A 26,777-nucleotide genomic window follows, 5' to 3' on the forward strand; every position below is an offset into this window, starting at 1 on the left:
ATCTGCAGCGAGTGGCTTCATTAGTTCACAGAACATAAATAAATCTCTCAGGATGAACTATACATTTTGGCCCACCTGCACATCAAGAAAGATGGTCAAACCCAAAGTGAGGAGAGAGGGAACTTCCTGTGGCGTGCGCGATACAGGAGAGGATGTGGGAAGGGAGACCACTGTCCTCCAAGGCGGCAGGGTGGGGGTCTAATAGGGAAGAACAAATCTGACTCCATGTCAGATGCCTTTTACTTTAACCTTCGCCTTCTATTGCTTTTGCTTCCAGTTAAGAATCTTGCCTGTAGCGTGAAATATACAGGGTAGCCCATTTTCAAGGCTCTGACCTTTAAAGGTGTTAACACTTTTGTATTCACATAGAGATAAAAAGTTGCAGAACAGAGACTAACATTTGTATTGTTGGAGGTTTACAGGAACATCGGGACCTGACCTACACCCTAAGCTGCAAGGACAAAGGATTCCTACACCAAGAAGTCTGCAACAACCAGCCACGCCCCTGCCTCACCTGGCCTTTAAAAATGCTTTGCTGAAACCCTCTGGGGAGTTCGGGGTTTTGGGGGCACGAGCCATCCGTCTCCTTGCACGGCCCCGCAATAAACCTTTCTCTGCTCCAAACTCCGACGTTTTGGTATTGTTTGGCCTCACTGCGTCGGGCACGTGCACTTGTGCTGGGTTAACAAGGGGAGGGGAAACGGGGAGGGGAAGCAGCCCCAGCAAAACAGCCCCTCTTCCAACCTCCCGAACCAACTCGCTTCACTGAATCCAATGAAACTCCCCCCAAGAGATTTTCTTAACCTGCAAGAAAAACACCCTGAGGTTTGGCGAAGTCCCCAAAGACACTGGGTGGCGCCCAGCTGAAGTCCCAAAGGGCAGGGGCTGGGTCCGGCCGAGGTCCTAAGTGGTCCCTCAGCGCCTGCAAGAACCCCCAGCGCGGGCCCGCACTCACAGCGCCTGCATCCTGGCCAAACCCCAGAAGGCGCCGTCCGTCAGCCTGCTGATGTTGTTTCGCTGGAGCCTCAGCACCTCCAAACTGTCGAGCCCTTGGAACGTCAGGCCCTCGATGAGCCGAATCCGATTCCGATTGAGGTCCCTAAAGAGACGAAGCCAGCGGTTCAGAGCATCCCCCACCCACGGCCCCGCCTACAACCATCGCCACGCGGTCCCCAGAGACAATCCCGGGAAGCCGAGACGTACCACAGACGTGCACGCCCACGTGCATGCAGACGCTGACGGGCCATTGCTAACTGGTGAAAGGGGGGCCCAGAGCTCCCAGAAGCCCACCGCACCCCCGAATGAGCGAGTGCTCCCATTTCTGCCCCAAGCACCCATGACTCTGCAGTGAGGAGGGGGTATGACTCAGGAGGTGAACGTCTTAGGTGAGCTGCCTCGTAACTCAGCAGCAGAGACCCAGACCAGATGCCTCAACCCAGGAAAAATCTAACCAACGGGTATCAAACGGCAACGACATTTCCCACCGAGGCACTACTCAGGTCTCTACTGATGGAGAGAAGTGACTGCCCTCAGGGGCGGGCATCTGGGCGCACTGCGAAGCGTACACACGGGCTTCCAACCCCCGTGCGCTGAAGCCTCACGGAGCCAAAAGATCTCAGGAATCTGGGTGAACTGGCTCCATCGGTAACACTCAAGGAAGGGAGCACACAGCCTGGCCAGAAAGCCCTTGCATTTCCCCAACTACTTCTGCAACGTCTCATGACCCACATACGGCCCTGAGCATCCAGAGAGCTTCTCCAGCACTGGAGAGGGCATGGCCGGGCCCGCCGCTCAGGTGTGTCGGGGCGGCGGGAGGGAGCAGGGCGGGGCACACCCCGTCTTGCCGCCAAAGCTGGCCGTGAACACTTGTGTTGTTCCGCTTAAACCAAACATCGATTATCAGCTTGTTTTCCCGAGGTGGCACTATTCTGATACAAAAAAAGGACACCGGCCAACAAAACAACCAGGGGACAAACAGTCCATCAGGTTCTGGTAAATAGAGGTTCTCTTGACTCCAAACCCTGGGCCATTCTAGGAGGGCACTCAGCCGTGCTGGTCGAAAAAGTAAACCATGACACCCTTTCATTTAAAAAAAACCATCCATTAACTACCTTCTGAGATTAAGGAGATGAAGGTGGTGACCCATCTCCTGCTTCCTACCGCTGGCTAGACTGACTTCCTCTCAAACTGCCCGAGCAGTGCCGGACTCTGTAATGTCCACAGTACAGATTATCCGGGTGCCTTCAAGAAACACAACAACCTCGGAGATAAACAAGGAACCCCACGCCCACAGTCTAAGCATCAGCCAGGATCAGCTAGGCAGCAGGATTCCGCACTGCGTTTCGGAAAGTGCCGATGAGGACAGGCATGTACGTCCTCGGTGGATCCTTCCTGGGCAACCTGGGGCGGCCCGCAGGCACCAGACCCAGCTTCTCATCTGCGTTTATTAGGCTCTGCGTCCACGGTAGTGGATGCACAGCCTGACCGAGGGGCAGCGGGGAAGGGGGTGCATTTGGATCGAGGTCCTGGGGGAAATCTGGCCTCCGTGAAGTGTGGCTAAGCTGAATTAAAGTGCAGGTCTCCATACTCACAGTTGTGTCAGCCGGGGTAACTTGAATGCTTTCACAGGAAGCTGGGTGATCCTGTTTTTGCTCAGCCGAAGCGTTAGCAGCGACCGTGACAGACCGTCAAACGCTCCCGACTCCAGGGTGCCGATCCGGTTGCTTGCCAGGTTGCTGGAATGATTCATGAGAGAAAATGCGGTGGTCAGTAGGAGGCCTTCCTCATTCTGTTACCGACACCAGACCTGCCTGAGTTAGGAAAATGAGCTGAAACACACCCAGAAGGATGGGTTTCCAACGAGACATCTGTCGTCCCCGAGGCTGCAAAGCTCACCTCTACTCCCAGACTCAGGTGTCAGGATCATCCTTGTCAGGCTCGACAGAAGCCCTGTTTGAGCCCAGAGCTCGCTCTGCTCGTGGCCGGAGGGGTTTACCCCAGGAGGGTGGGAGGGAAGTCAGTTACCTCCACCCCAGCCATCCTCACACCCCAGCTGGGCCGCTGCAGGAGTCCCTCGCACCCACTACCCAAGAGTTAGGGTTCAAGGTCGGTGAGAAGAACCTTAGGCAGCAGAAAGTCCACTGCGAAGCAAGGTCAGAGTGGATGTCATAATTTGGAGAAACAGCCTTTAATTTTGAAGTGGGTCTCATTGTATGACATGTAAATGCACAAAAACCAATTCATTTAAATAATTTTAAATGTGTCAGAGAAACATTCTAGTTAGAGATCTGCATGAGTGGTTACCAGTGGGGAGAGGGGAGGGGAGAGGGGGATTAAGAGGTACAAACTACTAGGTATAAAATAAATAAGCTGCAAGGATATATTGTACATCACAGAATATACCCAATAGTTTATAACAACTATAAATGGACTATAATCTATAAAAATTCTGAATCACTAGGCTGTACACCTGAAACTTATATAATACTATAAAATCAACTGTATCTCAATGAAAAAAAATTGTTTTAAGGGGTCTGCATGGAATCCCTTTAAAAAACAAGCAATAGTTGCATGGGATGTCCACCTACAGGATTACATGTGCAAGGGGCACCTCCCCTCAAAACGCAACGCACTGGGCAGCTGAGGTCTGTGCATTCTGTTGTATGTAAATTACATCAAGGAAGGGGGAAAAAAGGAGAGAAAAGCGGGTAACGATTTGGTCTTTCCTATGAGAAGTTATCCCCAACACTTTTCCTTCTACCTTCCCTAGACCAATGGTGCTTTTTGTGGCTTAAGCAAAAGAGAAAAAAGACCAGAGAGCATTTTCGACATTGGAGAACGGAATGGAAGAAGGCATTCTTCGTCTCCATCAGGCAGCGGCCCAGGACAGGGCACATGAGGATTCTGTGCGAACGGAGCTGGACTGTTTGTTCTTAACACTCCAGATGAAAGAAGAAGAGTCTGTGCGATGAAGATATACCGGCCAGCATGTGCCAAAGTACAACATCCCCTGCTTTCAGGCAGAGAGAGAGAAGGTCACTGCAATGCAGTTTAGCAGTGGTGGTTTCTCTGTCCCAAACAAGTCAGTGCCAGGTGGCAGCCGGACACCTTTCAAAAGCCCTCACTGAGGGCTGAGCACTGCCACATCGGCCGAAGGATTAGCCAAGGCCTTCTTTTTCCAACTCTGGTGTTTTGATGCAGCCTAAGAAAGAAACCGCTCCTCTCCTCGGGGATCTCAACAAATCTGTGTGCCTGGCCTTGGCCTCTGAGCACACGGGTCACAACGACCCCTAAAGCCAGCCTCACGAACAATCCTCCAAAGCGCTCACTAATAATGCAGGGGATGGGGACTCACCTGTCCCCTGAACGTGCCTTTTAGCCTGAGTTTTCAGTTTCTTCCCCAAAGCAACATTTTCCTACCAATAAGCGGTGGGTTAAACAGGCTTTGACTGTTTTTCTTCTGTCTGCCAACTGGTGGGGTGTGAGATGGGGCAGTAGGATAGGCAGAAGAGAAACAGACCGACGGAGAAGCTCAAGAGAACTCAGAGGATGCATGAGCACTGGCTGGCTGAGCCTCTGCAGAGAGGTTTCGCTCCCATGTCACTCATCTAACTACCCCCAGACCTTTGTTCTAAGCTTTCGTGGGAGGCAGCCCAGTGAAGGAGAAAGGAAACAGGCTTTGTGGTCAACACAGCCACGTATTTCAGGCCTAGAGTCTGCTCTTAAATGGTCAGTCTGTTAGGCTACTGAACATCTCCCCGCCTCAGGCTTCCTCAGCCACGTCTACAGCCAGAATAACGCTGCTGGACTTGGAGATGCTCTATGAATGGGCTAACAGAGGACTACGGACCTGGGTCTCCTGCCCCCTGCCCTGCTGCGGGAAGACAAGGGAGGTGTGTGCCCGTCCCACTGACTCAGCCGGGCCACGCTGGAGGAGAGGAGGGAACGTCCACCTGCGTCCAGACCTGGGGGCTGCCGGCAGACCCAAGGCACTTACAGCTCCTTTATGGGCAGCCCGTGCGGGAAGCAGGTGCTCCGGATCTCTGTGATGTTGTTGGAGCTTAGATCCAGCACTTCCAAGGAAACGTAAGCCTTCAGCTGACTCCCTTCCACGCTGCGGATCCTATTGTGTTGCCTAAGACACACAAAGGAAGGTGAGTCCAGCATGTCATTTTGCAAAGAAACTATTTTCCTTAACACTTCTTCCAGACATTTTTTTCCCTAGCTGCTTTGCAATTTCAGAAAATTACAAACGCTATGACACTCCCTTTTTATTATTATTTGGCCGCGTCGGGTCTTAGCTGTGGCACACTTAAACGACATCTCCCATCCCTCTTTCCATCAAGTTCTTACCCGCAGACTGGGAGCTAGACAGAATGTCAAATTCTTTGTCTGTGACAAGTTTGTCTGCCCAAGTTCTAAGCCAGGCTACTCTCCCCAAGGACAGGAACACAGGAGTGATATTTCGGACGTGTGGAGAGCCGCCTGGCATGAACAGCACTCAGATCTTACTGGTACACCTTCCCACAAAGGATGTGCCCAGTGCAACCAGCCAGCTTCTGATGTGGCTCGCATCTAGAATCTTCAGAACCTAGTCCAACCCCATCACTTACAAGAATGCAGGCACCAGAGCCCAGAGTTCAGATTAATCCAACTGAACGCATCATCACATACCTCACATTTTACCAACACCTGCCATGTACCAGGCGGGGCGACAGGCACAAGGGATGAAAAAAAGATTGCAAAATCCTGACAATCTAATAAGGGACACAGGAACTCAGTGCTGGGTCCAACTGGAATCGAATCCCCTGCACCTCCAACTCCACACTCTTGATAGCTCTGTTCCTCAGTTTCCTCATCTGGAAGATGGGGCCACACCCTTTACTTCAAGGATATGGAGGATCCCACCTGAACCACACTGCTGTGTCTGGCAGATGTTCACATAAGTGTTCAGTGTTTATCTCCCTCCGAGACTTACTTGTCCTTTAACCCTCTTTCTAAAAAATCCTGCAGTCTAACCCGCCAACCAGTATTTATTAATCAGGAGAAATTCGACAGACGCTAACCAAGGCTGGAGGGAGCAGGTGGCCCCCATGTGGGTTTCGGTCTGCCTGGCAGATTCAAACCACCGCGGCCCCGATCCCAATACTCAGATATTTCAGAATCTGTGGAGTGGTAGCGCTGGGCCTCTGGGCTCCAGCCTTTCACTCAGGCCAGTTTCTGAGTAAACAGTATCGGGGTCTCCAGCCAATCAAAGCATTCTTGAACACGATACAAGTGAGCCAGGCGTCGCTAACCAAGTGGCATCTCTCTTAAACAAACACTTGACCAAATCGTTTCCAACAGGCATAAACAAGGCCCTCTTTCCCAGAAGCTCTGGGGCTTCTCGCCGACGCCTTTGTTTTCTTCCCCTCTCTCCCAGGCCCTGAACCCAAAAATCCATTTACAAGGGTACAGCTCCTTTACACACAGCAAAGCCACAACAGAATGAGAGGCTCCTTTTCCCTCCATGTGCCCCACCCCCAACCTACTTCCTTTGAGTTCTTTATTAACTTCTTAATAAAGATAGTCTCTTCAGTTTTCTGACTCCAAGAGAAAAAGAAAAAAAGAATAGAAAAGAAGACCTTTATTATGTAAAGTATGGGAAAAAAGAACAAGAAATAAAGGGAGTAGAGCTGAGCCTCATCCAGGAACTCTGAATGCAGTACCAGGGAGCTGGGAAAAGAAGGTCTGAGGAAAGAAGGGAAGGGGCGCCGCTGGCCCCAAGTCACACAAAGAGGGACCATACACAGTCCAAGGGACCACGGGACAGCTGCAAGCCCCCGCCCACTTCTCCCACTGCCCCTCCACCCCGTCCTCTCCTCTAGCTCTTTCATCTTACACCTTCCTTCTTTTTTCTCGTCTGTGTATTTATGCACTGAATCAAACATGTTCTGGGCCCCTGCTCTGTGCCAGGCCCAGGCTGGAGGAAGGATGCTGTGATGAAGACGGGTCTCTTTCATACACTGGAAAGAGGTCCCTGTTGAGCAGAAGAGGCAGCCATGGAGATGAGAAACAACGGAGCGTGGGAGCGAGGACGGATGAGACCTGCCGGGAGGGAGGGCGGAGCTGGGGAGGATTCTGCCGGAAGAGGCTGCCGGGGCCAGCTCCAGAGGGTGGGATGTGCGTGCTGGCAGGAGACGGGCCGGGCAGAGGCAGGGGGACCACATCAGGCAAGCCCTCGCAGATGCCCTGAGGAGTAGGGCATCCATGTCCCAGGGGACCAGGTGAGAGGTGGTGGCAACAGAGAGACAGACACAAGAGAAGAAGAAGAGGGGTCCACAGGACCTGGAGACGACAGATGGGGGTGCAGAGAACGGTGATCCTAAATTTTCTCGTTCAGAAGTGCTAAGGTAACCAGGCGACTGGCTAGACCTTCCAGCCTTGCCCTTATGGGCTATTCTCAAGCCAGCAGACGTAGAGATGCTGTCAGGACATCTCACAGAATGGGAGAAAACATCTGCAAATCACCTATCTGATGAGGAGTGAATATCTAGAAGACACAGGAACTACAACTCAACAGCAACAACACGAAAAACCCAAACGACTCCATCAAAAAACGTGCAAAGGGCTTGAATAGACATTTCTTCAAAGAAGATAAATGGCGAATGAGCACGTGAAAAGACGCTCAACTTCACTAAGTGTTAGGGAAATGCAACGAGATAGCACCTCGCGCCCACAGCATGGCTACTATTACAAAAAAAAACTCCGGAATGGTATGCGGGGCGGAGGATGTGGAGAAACTGGAATCCTGGCGCAGCTGCTGAAGAAAATGGTGCGGTAGTTCTTCGAAAAATTAGGCACAGAATTATCAGCGTGTGACCCAGCAATCTACTTCTGGGTGTTCATCCAAAAGAAATGAAAGCAGATCTCGAAGAGTTATTTGTACACCCATGTTTATAGCAGCATTATTCACAGTAGCCAAAAGGTGAAGCAACCCAATGGATGGATGGATGGATGGATGGATGGATGGATGGATGGATGGACGGACGGACAAACATGACAGGTGTACACATACAAAGCACTATCATTCAGCCTTAGGAAGGAAGTTCTGACACACGCTATTAACACGGATGAATCTTGAGGACACTGCATTAAAATGAAAAACCCTATGACTCCACTTCCATGAGTACCTAGAGTAGTCAAATTCATTGAGACAGAACGTAGAGCGGCGGTTGCCAGGGGCTGGGGGGAGGGGGAGCGGGGAGCTGTTTAATAATTTTGGAGTTTTCATTTTCCAAGATGGAGAAAGCTCTGGACATTGATTACACAACACGAGTGTACTTAACACTACTGAACTGTATACTTAAAAAATGAGTAAGACGGTAAATTTCATGTAATGTGTGCTTTACTACAATTTAAAAACAAAACAAAGCAAAAATCAGCCAGCTCACAGGACTTGTTTGCCTAAAACTCAGATGACGGCTTTCCTGTCTCACTCAGGAGAAGTCCTTACGATAGCCTCCGAGGCCCCTGTGGTCTGCCGCGCACTTGCCTTGCTGCTCACTTCCTACTCTTCCGCCTTGTACTCTGCCCCCCACACTGGCCCTCAGACACGGCAGGCAGACGCCTGACTCACGACCTTTGCACTTGCCTTTCCCATTGCTTGGAATGAATGCTCTTCCCCCACAGATCCACAGGTCCCATGCCCTTACTTCCTTCCCATCTTTTTTCACATGTCACCTTCTCAGTGAGGGGTCCCTGGCCACAGTCTCCCCCCCCACCACCATTTCTCCCTCCTCCCTCCCCCCCCACCACTCTCACACTTTCCACTCTCTTGCCTGCTTTATATCTCAGTATTTTTTAATTATCATCTAATACATCCAGTATTTTGCTTATTTCTACCTTAACATCTTCTCTCCCACCAGGATGTGGCTCCATGAAGGCAGAGATGTTTGTTTGTTTTGACCACTGCTGGGCCTCCAACCACTGGAATAGGGTGAGGCACACAGTAGGTCCTCAAGAAATAACTGTTAAAGGAATCACAAAGAATACAGGTTGAATTCAGAAAGGCTTAGACACAGATTTGGGACTCATCTACATTGAAGTAGAAGAAAACCCAGGCAAGCAGATGAGTTTAATCAGGAAACATGAAGGAAAGAGTTTGCCAACTGCCCCATGGCAGCACTGCTCAGAGACAAATGACCCAGCCCACAGCGGCTTCAGAGCTTCTTGGAGCTCAAAGAATGCACATCATCTTCTCTCCCCAGGTCTGGTCCCTCTGCTCTAGACTCTAGCCCAGCACCCTGATCAAACTCTTCCTGAATTCCTCCTATTCAGGAAAGCTGACCACACAGCTCTATCTCCCTTCTCTCACTAGAGCAAGAATCACACCTTGTTAGACGTCTCTGTGGACCCTGGCAATTCCACCCAAGGCCATGAGTTCTTCATGGGCTGGAACATGACATGGCATTGAAGAACATGGCCCTGCCTGAGTTCAAATCCCCATTATACCACTTACAGGTGTGAACCGCTATAAAGGTGGTGTGAAGTTCCCAGGCCCTGTGGGCTGATGTGACCTGACATGAAGCAGGTACTCAATAAAATGAGTTCTGCTTTTTATTAGCCATATCTGTACCCTCAGAGCAATGCTCGGGACCTAGTTTGCAGCGGGTGCTCTGGAAAAAGAAGGAATGAATGGTTCCTAGTCCTGCCCGACACTTCAGTGCAAACAGGCAGGCCTGACCCCTTCTTGGGAACAAAGGGCTGACTCAGAGCTCTCACTCTTAGCTTCATGCATGAAACGAGGCTGCTCCAGCTGGAGAGTGTCAAAAACCCCACCACTGAGAGACTGGGCTATTTGGAGAGCTGTGCTTCAAATTAAATCCCAGATTGAAGCTTCTGCAGGATTCAGGGGGCCTAGAGATCTGGTGGGTCCCCAACCAGCTGGATTACATCCTCCTCCTCACTCCTGTAGCACGTGGGACTCGGGCCCACGCCCCTGACCCCAGCCCACCAAACCCTACCCCACCAGGGACATCCCCTCCGGACACCTGTCCATCAAGGTTCAAAGACTCAGTATTCAGGAAAGCCTCCCTCCTCCTCGAGAGGTGTCCCACTTTCATAAAACTCTCCATGTTTTAATGCCACGTGCAACACGAGCGGTTATGTCACTCCTGTAACGTTAACTAACTGTCCAGTTTTCAAGGCCCCCGTTCATCTTTATAACCTCTGAATCCTTGTCCAAGTTCTTTTTAACAACAGCCGACCAATTACCGAACACACCTCTAGGTAGCAGGCCCTGGGTGAAGGCTCCGTGAAAAGACACAGCAATCTCAGGAGGAAGGTACTATTCTCATCTTTACAGCTGAAGACACTGGGGCTCAGAGCTCTGCTGGGCTTCAGCCACGGTCACACAACGGGGACACGAAGAGGAGCCAGCGTGCAAGCCCAGGGGAGCGGGACCCCCCAGCCCATCCGAGAGGCTCTCCAGGCGGAATTTGAGGTGCACTGCCCCAGATTCAATCCATAAGCCTTCAGCAGAGCTTGGCTACATGTGACTGGCGGCTGGCTCTTCCCGGGTCAGCTCACACTGGTCTGTGTCATTGGCCCCAGCCAAGCTGGCGTTTGTACCAGCCTCCCAGAGCCCTGTGTGAGCGACAAGTCTGCAGAGAGCGGCGGAGGGCCACGCTGAGCAAATACGGCGGACGAAAGCTCCGGCTCACAGTGGTGGAAGCTCCGGGTGGAGAGAAGAGAACAGTCCAGGACAAGCTGCAAAGGGAGGCCCTTAGGGCTAGAAAACAAGAGTGAGGAGAGGGCAGGGGAGAGGGCAGTGTCAGAGGAGTACTTCTCTAACCGGTCTCATCCAGGGAGCAGCCCAGCCCTTTCTCTGCCACCAAACAGAAGCAGAACAACTCTGCGGTGACAGGGACTGGGGGGAGGGGTGGCGGCCAGATCGCGCAGCCTGTGCCTCCACCCTGGGTTGGTGTAACCCTCAGGCTGTCCTCTGGGGTGCGGAAACTGTAATACGGCAGAAGTCTATTAAACCAACACCTGTTAAAGGCTTCACAAATAAAATCCGGCTTCAAAGGCAGGCAGCGGGAAAGATAAGCTCTCTCCACTGGGCTACATTTTCAGAGTCGATGTTAAATTAGACAGTGAAACACCCGGCGGCATTTGAAGCCAACACTGAAAGCTTTTCATCATAAGTGATTGTTCCACTGTGGTTCTGTACACTGGGGTTTAGAAGGTAGTGCCGTCAGTGGTGGAAAAGATCTCGTGTCACAGATAACAGCCAGGAAGAAAGGGCGAGGGGATCAAAGGAGTCAAGGTGGGTCAAGTGGATTACAGCTGGTTGCTGAAATTAGGCACCTACTGTCTACACCAGGGGTCAGCCATGGAGTCTATAGTGGGCCAGATTTTAAATATTTTAGGCTCTGTGGGTCATTCGGCCTCTGTCATGCCAACTCAACCCTGAAGGTGGGGTGTACAAGTAGCCGCAGACACTATGTGAGCCGAGTGTGGCTGTACCCCAAGAAAACTTGCTTGACCAGAGCAAGCTGTGAGGCAGATCTGGCCCCTGGTCTACACCACAGAGCAACCGGTCTGGATTTCTGGGAGGCAGGGACCCAGATTCTAATTCTCGCTCTGATGCAGCTTTCCAACCGTGTGTAAATCACTCTTTTTGAATCTGGTTTAACCACCTGCAAAATGGGGCTAAACACCTCTCTGCAGCAGAGAGAACCCTCCCGTGCTCCCTCCAAAACCCAGGTCAGACATCAGTCATCACCATCTTTCCCAATGACGTCTCTCCTACCCCTTCAGGAAGTGAAACGGAACCTAGGTTTACATCATTCTCACGCTCCTCAGAAGATGATCCAGGTTCCTGACTGGGGCCAGTGGAGGCAGGCTGGCAAACAGAGTGATCTTACAGAGAACAGACATTCACACTGTGTATCCTCGCTCTTTTTAGTTCTTCCAATGACACAGAAAGAAACACACCGAAGCCGGCCATCACACCAGTCCTAATATCTAAGCAGGCGTGCCCCCAGCTCTCCCAGACAAGTAGGGTGACTCACAGCAGTGCACGCGGTCAACTCCTGCAGTGTTGACTCTTACTAGATACAGCAAACTTTCCATCACGTTACCTCAACATCAAACTTTTAATAATCAGCAAAACTCCACTTACAGCTCTTGCCTCATCGGAACCTCTGGCTAAGAAATAGTTTCACACAGTCTAGCCCAGAAATGGGGGTAAAAATGTAATACACCTGCCGCCACTCCCATCCCTCCCCCTCCCGCCATTCCCCACAGTGACCCTGGCAGACGTGGTTAATCAAACTCCACACCCTGCAGCCTCTGAGCACCTCAGAGCATGTTGCACCTGGCCCATCACTGTGCTGCTCTGGAATTCTTCCTACGGCCCTGCACCACCGCACCTAACCCCACTGGCCCACGTAGCAGGTGATCAAAATGATCAGGATGAAGGCCGTACACGGTATTAATGATTTAATAACCCGAGTAGCCCTGATGTTTACCTAAGGGGGTTCGACTGTATTATTGCAAGCGCTAAAAAACATTAATCATTTCAAGGACACACAAGAAGACATTGATTTCTCTTTTGTTGCAAAACACAGCAGTATCCAACAGACCATGCGGTCGGGGCAGGGGGACAGTCGTTCTGTTTGTTTGCAAATGTTTTTACTGAAATATCACAGGCATACTGAGAAGGGCACCAATGATAAATGTAGAGCTCAATGCATTTTTACAAAATGTCTGCACCCGTGTAACCACATGACAGATACAGAACATTTTCTACATCCCAGCAGGCTCCCTCCTGTCACTTTCCTTGTCATCTGTTCTTCCCCAGTGGAACCTTAACTTCTACCACCTATGATTAATTTTGCCCGTTGCTGTGCTTTTTCTCCCTGGAATCGTTCCATATATACTCTTCTGTATCTGGCTACTTTCACTCCACACATGAGACTCATCCATGTGGTTGCATTAGCAGGACTTAAGTCTTTTTCATCACTGTGTATTATTTCTCTCGAGGGAACATAGGGCAATTTACTTTTCATTCTACTGCTGGACACTGAGTCATTTCCAGTTTGGGTTATTGCAAAAACCACAGCCATGCACAGGGACATGCCTTTTGCGCATATCTTTTCGTGCACATTTGCCTGCATTTCGGGCAGGAATCGATGTCTAGGGTGGCGCTGGTACACAGTCATGGGGCCCACGTATGTGCAGCCTCGGCAGACACCGGTAGATTCCTTTTAACCAAATCCTTCAGGGTTGAAATGCATCTGGAAAGTCATCTGATCCACAGGCCATATCTCACGCTGCCTCATTCAACCACATTCTCTGATGCCACCGCCCCCGTGTGTCCCTCCTTCCTGTACCATTCCCCCACAAACAGCATTAGGAATACAGCCTGGAACCACGGAGCATGAAAAAGCTCAATCTAATCTTGTCCAGGTGTCAAACAGAGTAATTGTATTATCAGTGGGGGGCCTGAGAAGCACCAAACAAGAGAAAAAAAGAGAATTAATAATGCTAAGTCCAGGGGCTTCCCTGGTGGTGCAGTGGTTGAGAGTCCGCCTGCTAATGCAGGAGACATGGGTTCGTGCCCCGGTCCGGGAAGATCCCATATGCCGCGGAGCGGCTGGGCCCGTGAGCCATGGCCGCTGAGCCTGCGCGTCCGGAGCCTGTGCTCCGCAATGGGAGAGGCCCCAACAGTGAGAGGCCCGTGTACAGCAAAAAAATAAAAATAAAAAAAATAATTCTAAGTCCAAAATTGGTAAGAAAACTGTGAATGTGCCCGTTATTGGGACCAATGCCCATAAGCATCTTGAAAATAAAGATAAGGAGATTTTAAAAACAACTCATGAATCCAGGAGAGCTTTCCTAGGCCAACTCGAAGAAAAGTTTCTCTTCTCACAATGACAGTTGAAAGCATCACCCTCTCACTAGGGCTGCTTTGCATTCGTCTTCTTAAAAATGAAAACCAAAACCATCTGTTCTATTGCATAAATCGACAATTTGCCTTAAGAAACCAGTGCCTCATAAGGACGGCCCAGCCTGGGTTATTTGCTGGACAGGAAATGAGACTCCGAATAAGCAGGTCTCCTTCTGTCTCTTGCTCACTCCCTCTCCCCACACCCGCTGCTGGTGAATCACCAGTTCCCTGGGGAATTTTGGCCCGATTCTCAGCCTGGCTGCAGATGACGTTCCGGATCTGTTTATTCAGGTGGAGATCGGACAAAAAACAAGAGTGGCCCAGTGGCGGGATAAACAGCCTCCGCCAGGCGGGGTCAGACCCTCCGAAGGCAGGACTGGGCTGTGTCAACCGACCTCCCGACCCGTTCACTTCCTTCGGGGTCACTTTCCCCTTGGGGTCTTCAACGGACCGTTTTGATGAACTCCATATGAAGAGGACCCGGGGTCCCCAAGGCGCCTTGATGCACCACATCCCGTTTGGTTCTCCCACCCGCGGGCTTCTACACCTCGAGCTGGAAGTCCGAGATCTGGAATGAAGAAACTTAAGCACAGTCAAGAGTCAGCCACTATGATTCTGTGAAGTTAAGAGCGACCCGAGCCACGAAGGGCTGCAAATCATCAGGATCCAACCCCAACTACAAGCACAAGACGAAGACGAGCCCTCCTGAGGAAATGCACACTGTGGAACAAAAGCAGCTCATCAGAAAAGGCACCTACTGCATGACTCCGAACACACGACCTTCTGCAAAAGGCAAAACTGTGGGGACAGCAGAAAGATCGGTGGTCAGCAGGGGTCTGGGAGGAGAAAGGAATGAATTGGTGATGCACATGGGAGTTTTTTAGGGCCATGAAACTATTCCGTGTGATACTGTAATGGTGAATAAGCATCACGGAACATCTGCAGAAGCTCAAAGAATGTACAACACAGTGAACCCTGGAAAACTATAGGTTTGGTTAATGAGAATGTCTCAGTACTGACCTATCGATTGTAACAAAGCACCAGACTAATGCAAGATGTTAACAGCAGTGGAAACCAGAGGGGCACGTCGCAGGGTATAAGGGAAGTCTCTGTACTTTCTGCTCCATTTTCCCGTAAATCTGAAACTGCTCTAAAAGTCTATTAATTGTAAACAGAACACAACAAAACCTCCTAAGGTGTTAAGTAGTCCCAAGATCATTACATCATTAGAATGTAAGTTTAGTTGGTCTTCTTTACTGCTATATATCCTTAGCACCATGAGTATAGAGCCATGAGTATAACATAAAAGACATTCAATAAGACTCACAGATTTAGAGAAGGAACTTAAGAGGTTATCGGGGGGAAGGGACAGACTGGCAGTCTGGGATTGACGTGTACACACCACTATATTTAAAATAGATAACCAACAAGGACCTACTGTATAGCACAAGGAACTCTGCTCAATATTCTGTAATAACTTAAATGGGAAAAGAATTTGAAAGAGAATAGATACATGTGTATGCATAACTGAATCACTTTGCTGTGACCTGAAACTAACACAACATTGTGAATCAGCTATGCTCCAATATAAAGTAAAAATTAAAAAAAAAAATCTGTTGAATAAACAAATGAATTACAACTTCAGTTCAGTCTCCTGTATTTGCCACCACATTCCTGAACAAAGGAATGTTATTCAGGAAAAAAAAAAGGCAAAATCAACCATTCAATTAAACAAAGCTTTTAAAGAGAAAAATGAGAGGTGTAATGTAGAATTCACTTTTTTAGGCAGGGAAGCTGACAGACGGCCTTAGAAGAACATGTCAAACACAATGGACTTTCAGGCTGATCGTGCAACTCCCAAGTTCAATGTTACCCCGAACACGGACATTCGTTGATCAGCCGGGGCTGGCAGAAGTGGTGGCTCTACTCACCACGCAACGGCCACCAGTCCCCCCGTCACCCCATCCCTGGCAGCAGCGAGGGCAGATCGGCCCTAACCCAGGTCCCCATAGCCACACACATGCTTCCCCACTCCTGCCTCAGCCACGGTGGAAAAGGAGGAGGAGAAATTCAACCAGGGGAGCTCCAACCCGACACGCTGACTCAAGGAAGCCCTTTAAGCCACGTCTGGACTGCGCTCCCCAGGGAGAAGGGCCGTGCCATTTCACACTGGCAGGGACTTCTAAGGGCTGGCTGGGCACTCAGCTCCGTGACCAGGGGGAGGTAACCTGCCCTGCATGTGGGCAGGCCAGAGCGGCACCAAGTCGGGCCAGGAGATGTTAAGTTAGGAACAGCGAGCCACTCCATCTGCACTCCCATCCACAGAGGGGCATCCCGGGTCAGAAAAGCCCGGAGAGTTTCTCTCTCCTGGTCAAAGCTGACATGGCCACTCTCGGCTTTATCTTCCCTTAAATGAGTCAATCCAGCCCTTTTTTTCTTCTTTTCTCCCCTCGCCCTGGCAACCTGCTCCCTGAACACCCTATCCTCTGCACCTCGGGGGGTGGTGGGGGTGGGGAGCCCAGCTGTCAGGCCACGTCACGTGGAACCACACACCCTGGTACCAGTAGGGAGCCCATGGCTGAACTTGACTTGCCCGATTTCTCATTACAATTTTCAGGGCGGCTCTGCAGGGAAGGACAGCCGCAAGCCTATCCAAGAGCTAGAGGCACAGACTCTCCCAGATTCGAGGGGATGAGCCACCATTCCCGGCAAAGAAAGGTGGGAAAGATGGAGACATGGCAGCGATCAGGAACCAGGTGGTCAGAGCACCTGTTAAGGCCAGGCTCAACCAAGCGGTGTTCACACAGCCCCTCCTGGAGGACGTGAAGAAGCTGAGATGGGTACTTCTCCTCTAACTGATGGCTCTCCACCAACAAGGGTTAGGTGGGCAAGCCCCCGGCCGGGTGACACGATCAAGCTGCTGGGCTGCGCAGAGCAAACACCCCTCCCCAGGGTCCATAAATGCTGGCTGGCAGCTGGCGGGTTGGGGGAGCAAGGGGGTCACCCAGGGATCTAAGACTGACAGGCTGTGTCATTAGCTCCTCACAGACCTGGCGGTTTCGCTTCTCACGGACCTCACCACCCAGGACTTGAAAAAATGTAACCACCACATAGAAACAACATAGAGGCTCCACTCAACATCTGCAAAGGAAACCTAACCTCATCCCTCTCAGGGCCGGGCTCGCAGTGCAGCCTCGGCCACCAAGCTGCCCAAAGGACTCAGGCGCTCAGGAGACTGTCCACACCATCTGCCAAAGCAAAAGGTGGGACGCGGAGCTGATGCGCACTCTCTAAACCACACAGGCAGGAAAGGTAGGGAGAACTGTAACCCTATAACTCGTAGCTCTGGGACAGAACAGGAGGACACTGGAATTTCCTCCCTCTCTTTTGCCTATTCTTTTAATGTGCTTATCAATTACGTAAATAAATTAAATAGATATTTTACAAAGCTGTTAACTCGACCTTAGACACTTAACTTTGGGACCTGATCCTTAAGTGTACCAACACCTGGCCTGCCTGACAGCCCCCAAGCAGAGGGCCCTGGGGTGGGGCACAGCTGAGAGGCCCACCTAAGGAGCAGCGGGCCTTTCTTCAAAGGGTACCAGCAGGGAGGAGCCCCAGGGCCGCCACTCAGAGCTCCTCCCCTCGTTTATCAGGCATCCCTCACTTAGCCAGGGATGACGCCAGTTCCAGAGTCTCCTCTGGAACCCCCCGAACCCCTGCATGCTCGGGCACACAGCCTGCTCCGGGCCTGCTATGAGCCCTGGGGTCCTCTGCAGCCTCCAGGGAACGGGTCCAACGCTAGCGTCGGCTGCACAGGGCGGCGGACCCTCCCAGGAAGCGGGCCCGTGCCGCTTAGCCACTGAGGATGCGCACACTTCTCGCGAGATACACAAGCCGGACTAGGACTAACAAATCGAGCGTTTCGTAGTGCGTGCTTACTAGGTACCAGGCTCCGGTTCAGCTCGTTTAACCCCCATGATGACCCGAGAGGCGGATACTGTTACCATCCCCATTTTACAGACGGGGGTGATGAGCTGTAGGAAGCTTAACCAGCAGGAAGCAGCGCAGCTGGGGCTGCAGCCCAGGCACGAAGCCTCGTCCCACACTCCTGCGTGGAACCGAAGTGGGCAGAACCACCCCCGGGGAAGAGGGCTTCTCTGGACAGTACCCTGTGTCTCCCACCTCTTCTCAGCATCCACCAGGGCCGCCCCCGGATCCTGTGACCCGAAGGGAGGCAGGACCCGCCTGCAGATGCAGGAAGGGCACATCCTGCCACCCCCCGCCCTTCCATACGCACACGTGGGCCTCTCGGACCCTCGGCCCACCGCGTGTCAGTGCACAGTTGCTGCAGGGCCCAGCCAGACCTCTCGCTATTTATATTTAAGATGACGGGCGCAGGCCCTAAATAGCAGCGTCAGAGTGGCTCTTCTATCCTCCGGCAGTAAGTATGACAAGACTGAACCGGGCACTTTTCAGGGAGCAGAGAAAACCTGCTCACCCTCTGCTCCACACCACGCTACAGAGGCACCGCTCGGCCGGATTAAGAGAGGGTAAGACGCTGCTCTGGGGTCACCCAGCTAAACAGCACGCGAGCCCAGGTGCCCTCTGGCTCCCGGCTGCGCTCCTTTCTGGAGACGGCCTGTGGCTACGAGGACAGAGACGGGACTGGGGGTGCTGGGGCGCTCCCGTAACTGCCCCCCCCCCCCCGCCCCGCCAGCCACTGCCAGCATGTTCCCCGGCTCGCCTGCCAGCTTCCCGGCACCTCTGGAGCTCCAGCGTGGAGGAAGCTGTTTCAGCACTTGGCTGCAGCCTCCGAGCCAAGATCCTCCCCGCCTCTGGGGAGTGATACCACTGACATGTCTTTAAAATAAAACCAGGCCTGCTTCCTGCCCCATCTGGAAGACTTCTGATCTCCCGATCATAGGATTCAGGGTATCTCTTATCACGCAATTTCCCAAGCCTTCAGCATACGACCTGACTGCACTCTGGGAGGGTTAAGGATGTGCATGGGCGGGATTAAGGAGTCGGCTCTCTAATGCAGTCCTTCTTATCCACCCTGAGATGATAAGACCCGCGGCAACATCAAAGCGGCACCGACTCTTCTCCACCCCGGAACCACGCCATCCTCTTGTCTTGCCTGTTCTGAGTTCCTACAGGAGCCAACTCTTGCTCTGCTCCTTTCATGAAACAACAAGCTTCGATTTTCGCCTCTGTTTCAGGTTTCAAAATACGTATCGGCCGTCGCGGCCACCTCCTGGAGCTGCGGGGACCCTCCACTGCACCGCCCTGCCCAGCTTGCCACGCCATGCCGTCGGAAAAAACCTGCAAACAGCGCCGAACCTTTGTCATTTTGCAGGGCCTCCCTAGTGGTGCAGTGGTTGAGAATCCTCCTGCCAATGCGGGGGACATGGGTTCGAGCCCTGGTCCGGGAAGATCCCACATGCCGCGGAGCGACTAAGCCCGTGAGCCACAACTACTGAGTCCGCACGCCTAGAGCCCGTGCTCCGCAACAAGAGAAGCCCCCACTCGCTGCAACTAGAGAAAGACGGCGCGCAGCAACGAAAACCCAACGCAGCCAAATAAATAAAATAATTAAAATATGTATCATCATGAACCTCAATGTCAAACGTAAACTAATGACTTTTAGAAAAAAACGTCGGAGAAATCTATGTTTCGGGCCAGATAGATCTGACCCTAGGGGCACAATCCATAAATGGAAAAATCAACACATTGGACTTGCACCAAAATTAAAAACATTTGCTCCCGGAAAGATCCTATTAAGATGAAAAGGCAAACTACAGACTGGGAGAAAATATTTTCAGACCACATATCCAACAAAGAACTACTATCTAGAATATACAAAGAACACTTGAAACTCAACGGCAAAAATAGCCCAAACAATCCGGTTAGAAAATGGTCACAAGACATGAACAGATATTACTCCAAAAAGAATATACAGATGGCAAATAAGCACGTGAAAGTATGTTCAACATCACTAGCCATTAGGGAAGTGCAAATTAAAACCACCAAGAAATAGCAAGACACACCTACCGAATGGCTAAAATAAAAAATACTGACAGCACCAAATGCTGGCCATGACGCGGAGAAGCACACTGTTCATGCACTGCTGGCAGGAGTGTAAGACAGTACAGCCACTCTGGAAAACTGTGGCACTTCCTTAAAAAATCTAAGCATACAACTACCATACAATGCAGCAATTACCCCCCAGGGCATTTCTCCCAGAGAAACGAAAATTTACGTTCACACAAAAATGCTCACAGCAGCTTTATTCGTATTAGCCCAAACCTGCAAACACCCCGGATGTCCCTCAAGAAGGGCACGGTTAAACGAAGTGTGGTCTCTTCATACCGTGGCTACTACTCAGCAGTAGAAAGGAATGAACTACTGATACACACAACAACCTAGATGCATCTCCAAGGAATTATACTGAATGAAAAAAAGCCAGTCCGCAAAGGTGAGATGCTGTATGTATAACATTCCTTACATGAAAAATTATATATATGGAGAACACACTGGAGATTGCCAAGGGCGTGGCGGAAGGAAGGAAAAGGGTGTGGGTGTAAGAAGGCAACACAAGGGATCCTTGTGGGGATGGAAATATTCTCTACCTTGACTGTACTGATGTGTATCCTGGTTGTATGAAATTTCGCAAGAGGCTGTCATCTGGGGAAACTGGGTTAAGGGTATACGAGGATCTTTCTACGTTATTTTTTTACAACAGCACGAGAATCCACCATGAGCTCAAAATAGAAAGATTAATTAAAACAACAAAAAACGTAGCAAGACATTCACAGTGGAATCAGACAGCAGTGCTGCTGGAATGCACGGTGCAGTCAGCCAGCCAACCTGCTACCTCACTGGGTCTCCAGCAGAAATCCACCCGGTACAACTCAGTTCCAAGGGCCGAGCACCAAATACTGCTGTGCTTTGTGAAATTTCTGAAATCTAGGGATAGGCATGAACCGTTTAATTACTTTCTACCGATTAGGAAGGAATGGGGGGGGGGTTGGACTCAGTGAGAAAGGTGTAGCTGATAAAGCTGACTGGAAGACCCGTGGCCACCAGTGGTGACGTATCAGGAGTGGCTGCTGGGTTCTGTGCCCTGTAACTCAGCTGAACCGCAGCACTATGTGGCCAAGCAGGAGGGCCTCCTGGGCGTCTAGACTTAGATGGTGGTGGACGAAGGTCAGGCCTGCACTGCCAGACATGGGGTTCTCAAAACACCATCCCTGGAACACCAGCCTTGGAAGGAGTTCCATGAAAAGGCTCTGGAACAGCCGCATACATTCCTCCCTTGTCAGCCCTGGCAGACGCCCAAAGTAGGTCCAAGAAAAGGACCTTTTCATTCTGCTCGATTCTGCATTTGCTAAACTTACGTGACCACAAGACCCCCTTCTTTATGAAGCAACTGTTAGGGTCTCATAGAAGAGGGGTCCAGGTAGGCTCACTTTATGTGGGAGACACCACACTGCACCCCCCCCCATGACTAAAGGCCCTACATATCCTGTAGCAAAGAAGGCCGCTTACCTTTAGCTCTGGGTTTTCTGAACTTCCTGACTACAGAGGAGTAGTCAGGATGGGCTGGACGCACAGAGGGATCTGCAGTGACTCTCCACCTTCACCTTGGAAAAAGCCTATTCCCTGATCTACTTGTTGGCCACTCACAGGTGAGCAGAGGCCAGGAGAGCCCTTCTCCTGACACACCCACGCCAGCTTAAGGACAGTTGCACATCTAAGCAAACCGAGGCTTGCAGAGCTGCTGCTAGAAAGCAACAGGTAAGGATTCCAACCTGGACAGTGGGACCCCGGGGCCCGCACACCGCCCCTGAGCCACGCTGCCTTCCACGGGGTAGTGTCGACACCTGCTTTCCCTCCTGTAACAGCTGCCCAGATTTTCAATAAATCAGGGACAGCGAGTCCTCTCTCTTGGCTGAAAAGAGCCAGGCCCTCTAGGAAGCCACAACAGATCATTTCCGTTATTACTTGTCCCAAACGAGTCCCTTTACCTTGACGATACATGTCTCAAACTATCCAGTATCTGCCCTGTGCTTCGACGAACCCATTCACTTAGTCCTTCATTTATTTATCCAGCCAAGCGTGTATGGGGTGCCTGTTAGGTGCAGCTGCTCAAAGAAAAAGGTAAACTTGACCGTAGTATGGTCGACCCCCTTTCCCCACCCCCCAATTCCCAAAAAACACACCCTGGAGACACAAAGACAGAGACGTGACGGGCACACTAACAGATGGGGCCACAGTGCTGTGGAGGTGGCGGGGGGAGGGACAGCCATTCCAGACAGAGGTGACAGCATGAACAAGGCCTGGAATCAGACCCCCGGTCTGTGTGGGCTCCCATCACGAGCAGCTTGATGGAAAGCTCGAGGCAGGAAGTGGGGAGATGCCGGGAAGAAAGGGAACCAGGGGCCAACTCTGAAAGAGCCCAAGACTTTATTCCTTAGATGACACGGAAGCCACAGGGCTCCTTCCTTCATTTCTTCACCAAATACTGACTGCGGGGCCACCACAAGGCAGGCACCCCACCGGGTGGTAGGTGTGCAGTGGCAGGCGATGAGGGTAGAGTTCTACGGGGCTCATGTGGGAGGGAGGATGGAGAGGAAGAGAAGGACCAAGCCTGGACGCCGCTGGAGCCAAGGCCGTGAGGACCCCTTCAGAAACAAGGTGTGGGTCCCAGGTTTGGCAGTGGCCAGGATGAGCTAGGGTGCTAATTAAGCAGCTTCTCAACACGGGTGGCTCAGTGGGCCCACTAGACAGAGCTCACAAGCATCTGAGCCTCTGCCAGGAAGCCATGAGAGACGTTCTCAACTAAAGATGGACGTTTGTTCCAGAGAACACGCAGCCCAGGTGCCGCCCCAGGCCTGCAGGAGAGGAAGTAGCCGTGTGTGTCCTTGACCCTGGTTAAGTGGGGCTGATGTGGGACCAGGACCTTTCCTTACAGCTGAGGCAACAGAAACCCAAAGTGGAGAGGTGACTCGTGAAAGACCCTGTAGGGGTATATCTGGCAGAGAGGCAGGGCTAGAAGCTGAGGGGGAGGCCAAGTTCACGGGAGGGATGGTTTCTCCCCGTTCCTCGGGCGCCAGCACCCACTTCGCTGAGAATGGCTTGCTGCATTCTGAGTTCAAGAGATAGGAAGCACTTTGTTGGGTGATGTCCTGACAAGAGAATGGTGTAGGGGGGTTTTCCTGCCAGCACAGAAGTCACCCTAACACCCCGTGTCCAGCTGGAGGTGAAGAGAGACTGGACCAATATTCTCTGCTCAAATGCCCATGAAGGAGCAGCTGTATGAGAAGCAGGCAGGGTCCTCACCAATGTGCTGTCTCTTCCCCAAAGTGACCCATGGGACCACCAGGCAGGGACAAGATGAACCTTGGCCTCAAGGTCTGATGGTACCCACAATGCACAGCAGCACTTTGCTTTCTTTGTTATTTTCTTTTCTTTTATTCATTTATTTTTGGCTGCGTTGGGCCTTCGTTGCTGCATGCAGGCTTCCTCTAGTTGCGGCGAGCGGGGACTACTCTTCGGTGCGGTGCGCGGGCTTCTCATTGCGGTGGCTTCTCTTGTTGCGGAGCACGGGCTCAGGTGCGCGGCCTTCAGTAGTTGCGGCTCGCGGACCCTACAGCGCGGGCTCAGTAGTTGCGGCTCGTGGGCTCAGTAGTTGTGACTCACAGGCTCTAGAGCACAGGCTCAGTAGTTGTGGTGCACGGGCTTAGTTGCTCCGTGGCATGTGGGATCTTCCTGGACCAGGGCTCGAACCCGTGTCCCCTACGTTGGCAGGCGGATTCTTAACCACTGCGCCACCAGGGAAGCCCAGCACTTTGCTTTCTGAAGCCCTCTCTCTCCCTGGACAATTTACTGAGCCTCCCAGGAGCTACAACTGTTTTTCAGGGAACGGGGGAAAGTGAAGACAGGCGTGAGAACCACAGGCGTGTGGCGATTTGGAACCACATAATTGCTGGAGCATCCCCAAATCACGGCTCTTGCTAACACACACTAGAGAATGAGGGAGGCAGGCAGGGGCCGGCCTGGCCTACAAGGAGCCTCGGGTGGTGAAAGGGTTTATCACTGCTGTCGGCAAGGCCAGGAGGAGAGGGAACCCCTGGAATGGCCAGTCCTCACACGGATTCCCCAAATCAAACAACAATCACCAGGCAGAAAAACTTCACTCTGCGTGCTGATAAACACTGTTTTTCCGCATACAAAAAAGAACCACACATGATCTGGAGAAAACGCCACATTCCCAAAAAGTCCAAGGGAATTTTTCCCCTTATTTCCAAAATTCTAATTACTCTTTGTGACTTGTCGAAGGGGCCTTGTCGAAGGGGCCAATTCCAAAACAACCCTCACAAAATACCAACAGATACTTATCCGAGCTGAATGTCAGCACTCGAATTCTGCCGTGTTACAGCACAGCCTTTGGGTGGGGTTGGAGGGAAAGCTTCGCTTCCTATGGCTTATATTTACGTATTCTTTTTGTTTTTAAGAAGAGCAAAGCCTGACTTTCGGAATGATAAAGAAAAAGGTTTTTAAAGAGTCTGAGATAAGTTTTGCCTATTGTTTCACTATAAAGAGGGTTTTCTTCCCCCACCATCATAAATGCTTCTTCTCTGATTTATAGGCAGAATGCAAGTGAGAGGTGGGTGGTCTGCCTCTGGGGGGGGGGGGGGGAAGAAGATACCCCAGTTTAGGCGGCAAATCCACAATCAAGTTCTGTGATCACCCAACGAGGTGGTCATGCCTCACCAGGCGAAACACGCTGCCCCACACACGACAAAGCCAAGAGCCTCTCTCAGTCATTTTGAATGGCTAACTTTGCAGTATCTTCCCATTAAATCAGTGGTAAAAGTGGTAACTAAAACCTTTCACAGGCCCCCCGCCCCGAGAATCATAAGCGCTAAATTAAAGGTCAGCCTTAGTATCTCTTTTTCCTCTACTTGGAGAGAAAAAGAAAGAAAGAAGGTGTGAAAGTCAAGAAGGTAGGGGAGCCTGAGTATGTTAAGTGACAGGTATCAGAGGGAAGGAGAGAAGGGGACTAAACCTTTCACCTGCATGTGCCCAGCTGTGGCTCATTAAAATTTTTGCCTACATGTTGAAAGGAACTGGTGAGCTTAAAAAAAACCAAAAAACACCAATGTCCCTCCCGCAACAGCCCCCCAGCCCCAAGGTTCTCCTTTAACCTGCCCTGCGATGCGGCCCGGGCTTCTAGGCTTGTTCAAGTTCCCCAGGTCCTTCTACGGTGCGGCCAAGGATGGGGGCCACTGCTAAGGTATCTGCAGAGTGCTTTGCGCCTTGCTGCACCTGTCCCAGTTAGAGGAACGGGCAATGAGAAGAGAGGAGGGAAATCAACTCTCCTGATGCACGCAACAGTTCCCATAGAGGGAATTAATACACGAGAAAGCTAAGCTAAATCCCACACACATACACACACGCAAGGATGGAGAGGATCTGTCTATCACAAGAGCGCGAGCCACACCACAACAGGTATCTGCAAGCAGAGTCCATTTTCAGGGGACGTGAAGAGCCTCTACCCCTGCTTCCCACACCAGGCCTCCCAGTTCAGGGTGGAGAATACCCACCAATGCCCCTTGGAACACAGCAGCGCAAAGCAGGGCCAGCTCCATCCACGCCCAGAAGGCCCTTGATGGGTCAGGGATAGAACGGTGTCTCCAACCTGGTGCACTTTCAGTAGACACCAGACCCTGTACTGAGACACGGAGTATTTAGCGGATCCTCACAGCCAACACCATTGCACAAGTGGAGCCAACTGAGGCCCCAGAGAACCAGCACAGGCGACGGAGGCAGGACTCACGTCCAGATGCGGTGGATCCAGAGCCTCCTCTTAACCACTGTGCAGAACTGCCCCCTCTCTATAAGGCGCTTATGATGTCGGACGCACTGTAAGGGGAAGACATGCACTGGCACCTGCCTTCTCCCTGTATTACTTGGGGAAGGAGCCCCGGTCTTTACAAACTGATTCACAGCAGCCCGCCTCTCACAGCCCTACCCACCGATGAAGAGCTTCTTTGCCCTCAAAGACCCTACAGCCATACAGCTGAGCAGAGACCAGCAGCCCCCAGAGAGGACACCCCGGGAGTGCCACCTGGCTGCATCCCACAGCCCTGCCATCCTTGGCAGCACACTATTCCCCCTCCTGGTTGAAGGGGTTGGGAAGAAAGAACTACAAATTGGCACCTTTATTTCAGCCGTTTGGGTTTGAAAGGCGTCCAGGAAGTGAGGAAACTGCGGAGGAATTCGCCTCGAAGTGATGTGTTGGAGGGCAGAGGGCCACTGTCTGAAGAGCTGCTGGCACAACTGAACAGGCCTGGGCGCTGCAGAGACCTGACAGCAAGGCGAGTCTTCCTCCCTGCACCCTTACAAGACGGGCGACCAGAATCAGTCAGAATAACCCAGCAGGGTATGTTTGGGGGGTGAGGGGACGGTCAGGCTAATCTTCAGGGCAGGAGGACTTCCCGTCACTCTGCATCAGTTAATGAAAATCATACTGAGGGCTGCCCAATGTTCCGAGGCAGGCACGCGACTTGAAGAGACGCCCATGCGTGGGGTGCAGCCTCTTATCCACACCAGAGCCTACTGGCCGCAGTCCCAAGGCGCACCCCTCTTAACACAATTTGATATGTCAGCACGTGAAAATGACAAGACCCTCCCAGGCCCCCAGACCACACATTTCCCTGTGTACAGTGAGCACACAAACCCCAGAGGTGCAGAGAAATGAGACCAAGACTCACCTCTACCACCTCCTGTGTGACCTCAGAGAAGTGTCTTGCCCTCTCTGTGCCTCAGGCGC

The 26,777-nt window shown here is 51.6% G+C and overlaps 1 protein-coding gene across 4 annotated transcripts in view; it reads right to left on the reverse strand.

The window, feature by feature from the left end:
• Window positions 1–26,777, reverse strand: part of LRIG1 (leucine rich repeats and immunoglobulin like domains 1) — a 120,932-nt gene that overhangs the window by 34,997 nt on the left and 59,158 nt on the right. For 2 of the 4 annotated variants that reach the window (XM_073787524.1, XM_033865258.2), the window contains 3 exons: window positions 4,997–5,134; window positions 2,592–2,735; window positions 956–1,099 (listed from right to left, as the gene is read on the reverse strand). In XM_073787524.1, the coding sequence (XP_073643625.1) occupies window positions 956–1,099; window positions 2,592–2,735; window positions 4,997–5,134 (426 nt within the window). The other 2 variants (XM_033865260.2, XM_033865259.2) reach the window with 2 other exon arrangements.

This window comes from Tursiops truncatus, chromosome 10 (genome assembly GCF_011762595.2).
Source record: "Tursiops truncatus isolate mTurTru1 chromosome 10, mTurTru1.mat.Y, whole genome shotgun sequence".
Taxonomy (NCBI): Eukaryota; Metazoa; Chordata; class Mammalia; order Artiodactyla; family Delphinidae; genus Tursiops; species Tursiops truncatus.